This window comes from Vigna unguiculata, chromosome 7, assembly GCF_037176805.1.
Source record: "Vigna unguiculata cultivar grain cowpea cultivar isolate G323 ecotype 2 chromosome 7, ASM3717680v1, whole genome shotgun sequence".
Lineage (NCBI taxonomy): Eukaryota > Viridiplantae > Streptophyta > Magnoliopsida > Fabales > Fabaceae > Vigna > Vigna unguiculata.
Genome location: NC_140798.1, coordinates 2,715,177 through 2,724,490, shown reverse-complemented (window position 1 = coordinate 2,724,490; position 9,314 = coordinate 2,715,177). Strand labels below are relative to the sequence as shown.

At 34.2% G+C, this 9,314-nt stretch overlaps 1 protein-coding gene across 2 annotated transcripts; it reads right to left on the bottom strand.

Moving 5' to 3' along the window:
* Window positions 1-1,418: 1,418 nt before the first annotated feature.
* Window positions 1,419-9,064, bottom strand: LOC114192167 (transcription factor bHLH48-like). Of its 2 annotated transcripts, XM_028081791.2 has the most exons (8): window positions 8,385-9,064; window positions 8,156-8,287; window positions 7,916-7,981; window positions 5,648-5,716; window positions 5,010-5,081; window positions 4,066-4,276; window positions 2,356-2,441; window positions 1,419-1,808 (listed from the first exon to the last, which is right to left on the bottom strand). In XM_028081791.2, exons 1-7 carry the CDS (start codon window positions 8,835-8,837, stop codon window positions 2,404-2,406), a joined length of 1,041 nt encoding a protein of 346 aa, XP_027937592.2. In that variant the 5' UTR covers window positions 8,838-9,064; the 3' UTR covers window positions 1,419-1,808; window positions 2,356-2,403. The 2 variants fall into 2 exon arrangements, with proteins under 2 accessions (XP_027937592.2, XP_027937593.2); XM_028081792.2 differs by lacking the exon at window positions 2,356-2,441.
* Between the last annotated feature and the right edge of the window lie 250 nt (window positions 9,065-9,314).

Sequence of the window (9,314 nt, the reverse complement as noted above, 5' to 3'; positions counted from 1 at the left end):
TAATTTATTATAACTGTAACGGTGACTGTATGATTTTAATGATTGAATTATACTGAGATCCATTAAAAGCTGCTGCTAGTTCAGCGTTATGGATCTGTGTATGAGTGTATATAACATAATTTTGATGTTATTTTTCATAATTATTTATTTTCTTTTTTTTTAAACATATAAAAGTTAACTTTTGTTAAAGATTATTTTATTGTTATGCAAGTTATTAAATAGTCGTAAAATAGTGTTTAACAACCTTTTTTCTATATTTTTAACAGAAAAATCTGGAATAATTTTAGTTTGTAGCGAAACATGTCCTCAATAAATGATCTCGGTATTGCACGTTGATGCCATGAAAATGCTGTAGATTTCTTGGGCATTTATCAGGCAACGCTCATGATGTTTGTCTCAGCTGTGTAACGAACCACAATGGCTTTTACATTGTGTCTGGGATTGATCATTAGGTACAAAAGTCTGAGCTACTTTTTACACTGCAACAAGTTTCCTTCGGTTACTATAACACGTATTCCCAGGGGAAAAAGAATCAAAATCCGTATACATTTCTAAGAATAGAGTATCATAGTTGAAACAAAGTCATCTTTAACAAAAACTTTTAGGAAGTTGGAAGAATCTTTCATGGATCTATCTCCCCACATGATAGTTCTTTTATATCACAAGACAGCGTAACACCAGACAACTCTAGCCACTAGGCACTGAACCTAGAAGAAGGCTATGCTTTTGAAGAACAATTATAGGAGACAGCATTATGAGAAAAACATGATCTAGTTCCTCTTATCATGTCTCACTTTTAGAGTAGGATAGCATCATAGAAGAACAAAGAAAACCAGAAAATTGAAAATAGATGAATTTGCTACATCCTCCTTAAATTTATCACCCCTAGTTGGATGCAGAAGTAAATATTATCGTTTAGAAAGTCCAATAGAAATAAATTGTCCTTTGCATGTGTCATCAGCAATTACTTGCACCTGAAAAGCTTGTGGCTGAAATAGAAATAATCCAGAAGTTAATGCAGAGCTCATCATCATGACCTGTTTCTTCATTTTAACCTACAGGGACCAATTTCAACAGCAGAAATTCACGTCAGTCCACTGTTAGCCAAGTCAATCCGGTAAAACACATCAAGTGTATTTGGAATTAAGCTGAAATCTCAAACTCATCTTCTATGATCTCAACTAATTTTCTTCACATCCACTTTCAAGTAAAATTTATCTCAAATTCCAGTTAAATTAAAAGTTGCAATAAATTTTTGTTATCAACTTCAGCTAAATTCAACTCCATAAAAGATCGATATTCAATGCTGGTGTGGTACTGCACCCCAAGATAACAATATTTATTTCTGTGATAGAAATGAAAAATAAATAAAATACTGATCGGCATTAAAAATTAGAGTAGTTTGTTCAGAAAAATAATGAAAAAGAACCAAACCGTCAAGTAGCATTCAATGAAGAGAGCAACAAACTTCCATGATAGTTCACTAATAGTCCAGTCAATGATTTTACAATCTGAATCAATCAATCACTTCATAGATTGAATGACCCCTGTAGTTAGTATACATAGTGATACTAATATATTATATAAAAATAGATTAACAATTCTTCTTCCTTGCTGGCTGAATAAATCCCAGGTTTCCAACTGACTCTGACAAAATAGAAGACAAGGAAACCCTGCTGAATGTTGAGGCTGCTCAAATCACGGCTAATTGCTAATACTATATTTGTTATATACACTAATTGCTACTGGTGCCACCACCTCTGTACCCCTTCAGAGCTCCATCTTCAACTGATTTGAATGCAGAGATACTGTATCACAAATTTTAAATTGTTCATATCAGATTCAAAAGTAACATACCAGGATAAAATTGCAGAGTTATAACAGATTTTTTGTTATAATGCAAACTAATTCCTTTTGAGCAATTTATAACATTTTTATCAGAAGTTAACTTTGTTTGAGTTATTTATGATTCATTTATGCTTTAGAGCATCAGTATGTTCCATAGAAAAAAGACAGCTCCCATCTATCCATTTTATCTATTTATAATATGTAAAAGATGAGTTACAAAACAATATGGTGTCATGAGTATTATTCCACTTCCGTTTGTTCTATTACTTTAGAATTTTAATTTTCTATAACATTTATTGTTTTATAATTATCTAAAATTACTAATTAATCAATAATCTGTGTTTTTATTAAACACATTCAAAGTATATATCAGTTACTCATTACTAATTATAACGGTGATACAACATTCATTATAATTTTAAACCTGTTGTAAATTCTGTTAGAAACTGGTTACCCTTTAAATTGCTCATTGAATAAAAGAAAATTAAAAATTCTTATTTATTTTACCTGCCACTAGAGTGCTCAATCAAGGCCTCGTACCATGAAATAGAGTTCTTAAATGTTCCTTGTGTGGTTTCCCAACTCATTTGCGCCTATTAAAAGCAATTCAAGATCCAAATGCAAGTTGTGAAATCATAATTGAAAGGATTCTCTCTCTACACAGAGACAAACACATTCCTCACAAAGGCATCATTGAGACTCGTTTGGAAAGGGTTTTAGTTGAGTTAAAAACATTTTAAAACCTACAACCAGTTTTCAGCTTTAAAAAATATTTTTAGCGTAGGATGGTTTCTGGCTTTTAAACTTTCAATTTTTAGTTTATAGATTCATATTAAATCGGTTTGAAAAAATTCTTATTTGGTTAAAAATATGTTTGTATAGTGTTGGCGATGTTGAACACTACAACAGTATTGGTATGAAGTGACAACAACAATTGTGGTAAATGATGAAAATGTTAGTCTTATGGCAATGGTGTAATAACAAATTGATAATGACTACTGCAATAAGATTTACTTGCAGGGGCTAGTAGCTTATCAGTGGTAACACAATGACAATGGCGAAGGTGTCGATTATAAAAGTAGTAACGACAATGACAATTGTAACAATAATAACATCAATGGTTTACAATGGTAATATGTCAACGATGATTAAGATGACAAAGACTGGGTGATGATAAAACTAAAGATAGTGGTAATGGTAACACGATGAAAGTTGCAGTAGCGTTGACAATGGTGCTTACGGAGGTAGTAGTGAGAAAATAATTGTCCAAAGTAGAAAAATGTGTTTTCTATAAGCTAAAACAAAATTTATAAATCTTTTTTTGGTCACAAGAATAAATGTCAAATTGTTTCAAAATACAAAAGAAAAATCATTTCCCTTTAGTTTTGGGAACACGTCTTATTTGAAAACTTATTTGAAAATCAAAAACGAAACTCGTGACCATTCAAAATGATTCGTAAGTTATATCCTTTCAATTAACAAATATGGGAATGTCTATTCTTATAATATTAGGAATTTTATTTTTAAAAAGAATTTGAAATGTTATGTAAAAGATGTTAGTTAGATAAGAAGTCTTAAAAGAATTCGAATTATATAAATTTAAGAGGGTAATTGGTCTACTCACAATCAAAGAATATAACATTTTTCTATTTCACATTTATGTGAATATTATCAATGTGTTTTGTTGACTTATTATATCAAATACAATTTTATTTTATGTTTCTTGAGATTAGTAGATGTCCTACCCACGTTGATAAAAAAATGTTGGTACAACTATTTCTCGACCAATATTAATTAAAACTTTCTAGATTAATATTTAATCAAAATTTTCTCAATCAATATCTTTTAACCAATTAGTAAAATCATTTTCCAACCAATATAAAATAAGATTATTTTTCGATTGACATTGTTCAAATTATTTTTCGTTGGTGGAGACCAAGACTAGTTCTCTATAAAAGTTGGTCAAGGTTTTCCAAAAAAATTGTTGACGAGCCTATTTTTTATGGAGTTAGTCGTATTGAATTAGTTGAAGTTTGTCCTCGTTATTTTGTTTAGATGTCTACCGAAATTTTTTTAAAGGGTTAACATCCACGCAACGCGCGGGTACATTTCTAGTTCTGCCAGTTGAAGAAGGGAGCATGATGAAACTAAATGCAAATTTTTGTTGAATGGACTTTTGGGAGGAAAGGGTGCGATAGAAGCTTAAGTCTGATGTACCTGAATTTGCCGATGAGTCATAACTCAAGAGTGAGTTTTCTGGAGTCATAAAATTAGTGTTGTCTTCTTCCCTGCCCCAAATGGGCTGGTGGTGGAATGCATCGAACTGCCACGGTTGCTGATATTGTTGTCTATTTGCATTCTGCGGGATTTCTGGCCACACGACGGGTGCAACTGTGGGAGGGAAGTTACAGTCCATTGGAGACACTCCCTACAGGTTACCGACAATATTTAGCAGCAGAAGGAAATTAAGATAAAATCTAAACATCAATGGAAAATGCTGAACTGGCTCTATTGTTTCATCCAACACAAACACACCCCAGAGCATATACTGATTGTGATAAGATAGACTATCAAATGCTACCATCTACGTGTACACATTACATTGTTAATTCTTGTTAAGCGTCTACTTAAGGTTGGTCTGCAAGAACATCCTACAGAATGAATGAATCACAGTAACTGACTATGAGGCATCTCTTTCACTGTCCCAATTTTCAAGTTCACCACTCCAGTGTTTTGGGAAATATAAAAACAAAGAAAATCACAACTGATAAGGCAGGAGTAAAATTTTTTGATCTATCACTAACCAATGTGAAAATGTAAGTGTTTGAGAGAGTAGTCTAAAATTACATCAGAATTCTTAATACTGCACAAATGCCCGTTTTCCAATAAAACTATAACTGAAACTACTCCAGAAGGTGATGATAAATGTTATTCCTCAAATCTTTTAGAATCCAAGCAGACAAAACTCATTCACACAGGAAGTGGATTCTCTCGTGTGATATCCCCTTGGCAGACAATAAATAGGTGGGATCTATCTCATAATCATTAGGAAAAAGATAATACAAGATTTGAACACCGATCTATTATGTAAATGAGGAGCCATAGCGCATTTACTTCAGATGACTCCCCAGCAAAGACAAAAGCTAAAAAATTATACTTACTTCGGTAGCCAATAAGCTGTCAAGGTTGAAATCAATTACTGGGTTCACTGCTGCCAGTTTCATTGATAATATCTGGATTGATAACGAAAATCAATAAGAACAGCATCATCTTTACGAAAATTATTCATATTATAGCATTGTATTCCAATAGAGAGATTCTTCATAATTGTAATTCACTTGCAACGCAAACTTACTTCCATAAATTACCATCTCAAAGAAAACAATTTTATCATTTTTATGACTTCTGCGATACATACAAAAACCAAGCAATGCACAGCTCCAAGAGCATTTATTTTCAAGTCTCTAGTCCACATTAGGCAGATAGGCGACAGTTCCGTAATAAGATGAAATACAATTCCATGTTCATATAAGAAGGTCGAAGCTTTTATGACATATATTACAAAATAATAGAATCATGACTGCCATCATATTCCAGAAACTAACGGTAGCTTTTTATTGGGCTACATGTCAATTTTGAAGTATCAGATAAAGACGAGAGAAAGGAAAACCAGCCACTTTTTTTAAATGTTTGTACGCACTATCCACAGTAATATTAAGAATCAGATTACTTCTAATATCTTTATTTTTTTCATTGTTTGTCAAAAATGCCTAGAATGTCAATGATATGAAAGTCTGACCTCCACTTCATGTTGTAGAGATTGTACATGGTTGATGATTTTATCCAGAACCAATGCTGTACCTGATATCTGTATAGCAAACATTGTTATGTCAGCTTCAGCTATATCTGGTATCTGATTTACTAAATTTACTGCTTGGAGAAAAAATAAACACAATCTAAATGCATTAAATATTCACAATAGTGGCTGACTATTAAGGCCTCTAAATTAAACCAAAATTGGTCCACAGTAGCATCGATAAAATTGTGATCGTGTATAGTAAATCATTAATTAAGTGAAAAGGAGTGAGATTAATTTTTTCCCATGTTGAGAAACATCCGCACCTAAAATTATTCAAAATATCACTTTATATTAAATAGAAAAAGGTCAAGCTAATACCTAGTTTGTTGGTTTGAGAAAATATATTACGATTTTCGTTTCTTCATAAGTATTTACAAAGCTACCATTTTGTTTTAACTTTAAAAATATAAAAGTAAAGATTTGTCTGAAACAAGGCTGTTGTTGTTTTCACTGTTCATTGTACAATTTTTTTTTATAAGAGGAAACAACGTATTTATAAGGTTATAATTTTGTAGTCAAGTTTTCATAAAAACAAAAATAGTTTTTCCAAATCAATCAGGGATAAATTTCTCTTGTAGCTAGCTCAAAACAGACAGATTCAATTGAAAACTGTAGGAGATAAATCTTGAGGTGTGTATCTAGATTAAGGTTAGGCGGCCATAATTTTGATCATGTACAGTGTTCAAAGCCAGTTAGGTTTATTCGTTTGGTAGATGCACTGCAAAAGGAATGCTTTCTTTTTTCACCCCATTTCCGCCATCCCATAAATGATTGATGGATACCAAACTCCTAGAGAAGATGGAACCGTCACCGTCTAAAGGATTAATATTTCAATGGCCGAGGGGACCCATGCACACTAGTTTCAATACACCCACCTATGTGTCTTCAAATCGTTAAGAGCAGAGTCCAGCTAAAATATGCCCCCCATTTTCGCCCCCACACGCCCACCCTTCTGTCTCTTCACTAAGCCTTCTGGCTGGAGAAAGGGACGAGGGAGGATTTCCTTAATTGTCCTGAACAAACCGTGACGCATATTTTTGTTTGTCCTTTTCAAAAAAACAACGACTAATTTATGGCTAAATAAAACGAAGAATCGCTATATTACTTTTATGTAACATTCTTTCCTTGCTGTCGCTTTTTGTACAGTTCATTCTTTTACATTGACGTCCAAAATCCGGAGTCAAAAACTTGTTAAAGGAACAAAACTGGTTAAGGATGGAGAAAGGGCTCGAACCTACCTCAAACTCCTCGCAAATGTGTTTGAATTTCAGTAGATAATCTAAACTACTGCTTGCCTAAACCATGATTTGGGAGTTCAATGAGAAACCAAACACTAATTTCTCATTATGCACTTAAGAGGCTTGACAACGCAGTCTAATACAATTTTTGCTAACATCATTTACTATTTATTAAAGTTGATTAAAAGAAACAACAAAAATCAAGATTAACTCTTTGATGTAAAAAATAAGTCCCACTAAATTATGCAATCTTTAATAAATCTCAACAAAATTTAGAAAAGAGAATGCGATAAAAATGATTAAATTTTGTTATTAACATTTTTGATAGCCTAACGACAAATAATTTTTCATAAGCATACACAATAAAAGAAAAGAAATTTCTTCTGTACTTTATATACAGAGCTAATTAATAGGAACTATTTCTTTATTTCACAAAGTTGATTTGAAATTTTGCATAAACTAATTTGAGATTATATAAAACCTTGCTATAAAAACAGTTATAATAAAATAGCCCTTCTTCATTTAACTGGTGTATATTATTCTCTTATAAATGCTTACTAAAACAAATTATCCAAATAATTCTTAAACAGAGGAACAAAATTGGAATAACAAAGGCTTTTTTCTGTACTGGAATGACGGAGTTAACCTTGAAACAATCTTGTTCAGTACGTTACAAACCAATTCAAAAAGCAACACCAGAGAGAGAAGGTTACGAAAATGCCGTGTTGACACACCCAGTGGGGAGTGAGCACTTTTCTTGATACAAAAGCATACACTTTTTTTAGGTGAAAAGGTGACAATGACACAAGCCAGTTTACAAAACCCCATAATCCCCGGACATAATTGCACTTTTAGGAGACAAATCAGACAGATAATCATGGCATAATCATGAAAAATGAACAAATCGCGGTTAATGAACTCTATAATTAAGAGTTAAACTCAACCCTAAAAAGGAAGAAAAAGGACCAACCTTGTTGCAACCCGGGACCAGCTCTTGCAAAAGCTTCATCCGAGCATTTATTTTCTCTCTCCTAGCCTACAGCACGGTTAAACAAAAACAAATGTAAGAAGTACTACTATTTAAAAAAAATATATATATATATATATTCAACTTAACTTTTTTGACATAATAATATTATTCAACTCCACTTTTTCTCTTATAAATAACTGTGATTAAAATAATTAATCAGTGGTTAATTAAATAGGTTACCCTTTCTGCTAAGCTATGGCTATCAGTGGCTTGACCTCGACGAACTCGAACATGAACGTACGGAAGCTTCTCGCCGTCGCCGGAACTATCATCGGCGACAACACTCTTGCTCTTCTTCGAAGATGCCTTCACCTGCGTTTCACAGAATCATTGAATTTCGCACAAATTACGAAAACCGAAACCCTAACTCCGGTTAACTCCGGTTGCGATTGAAATTTGCGAGGTATACCTTCTTCTCTCGCTCCTTCCTCTTCAGTCCCTTCTCGTCCTTGTTCTCCAGGACGGGATCGGAGGCTGAGCCGCCGCCCTGAGTTGAACTCGGGTTGGAATCGGTCTCCGGCAGCTCTCGCTTAATCTCCGTCGAGTTGGAGTTGGAGTTGGAGTTAGAATTCTCTCCGGCGAAGACAGAGAGCCTGGCCGCGCGTTCGATCAGTGCGGCGTTTGATGGGAAGGTCAGGTTGGCGGCAGAAGCGGAGGCGGAGGCAAATGAGGTCAACGGATAGGGTTTCGGATTATGGCGCGGTGGTTTCCCAGCTTGCTCCGGCGAGTGGAGGAGCTCGACAGCCTGCGTCGGCGGGAGTTCGAGCAGCGCAGTAAAGGAACTGGCAGTTTCCGGCGCCGGAGCTATGATGCCTTGGATTTCCTCGTTGAACTGAATGGCTTCAAGCATGGTTTGCTCCATGATCCAAAATGAACCGAACCGGACAGGAAGTGCAGGGAAATGGAAACGCGCTTCTTGGTTTTGAAGGAAGTTCTGAAGAGTTTTCTGTTACGAGCTGTGAAGGAGAATGGAGAGTAAGAAAAAAAAAACTAGAAAGAGAAGAGAAAATGGAAAGATAATGAAGGGAATGTGTTTGGGAGTGATATATAAAGGGAAGTGGTTTTTAATGGCGGTCAATGCTCTTTCCCTTTTTTTTTTTTTTCTTCTCTCTCTCAGTTCTTGTGTGTGTTACTGTGATTGTGTCTGGGAGATTGCTTCTGCGCCATTTCAAGTATTACGAAAGCAACCTCGCTACGCTAAGCAGAGTTTATAATCTCGACTATACGGGTATTTTCGTACGGTTGTAACGGAAATGTAGAATACGGGCTCCCAGAATCCAGAATCGCACTTTAATCTCTTCTGTCTAATATAGCGCACAGTAACTTTTAATCATATTAA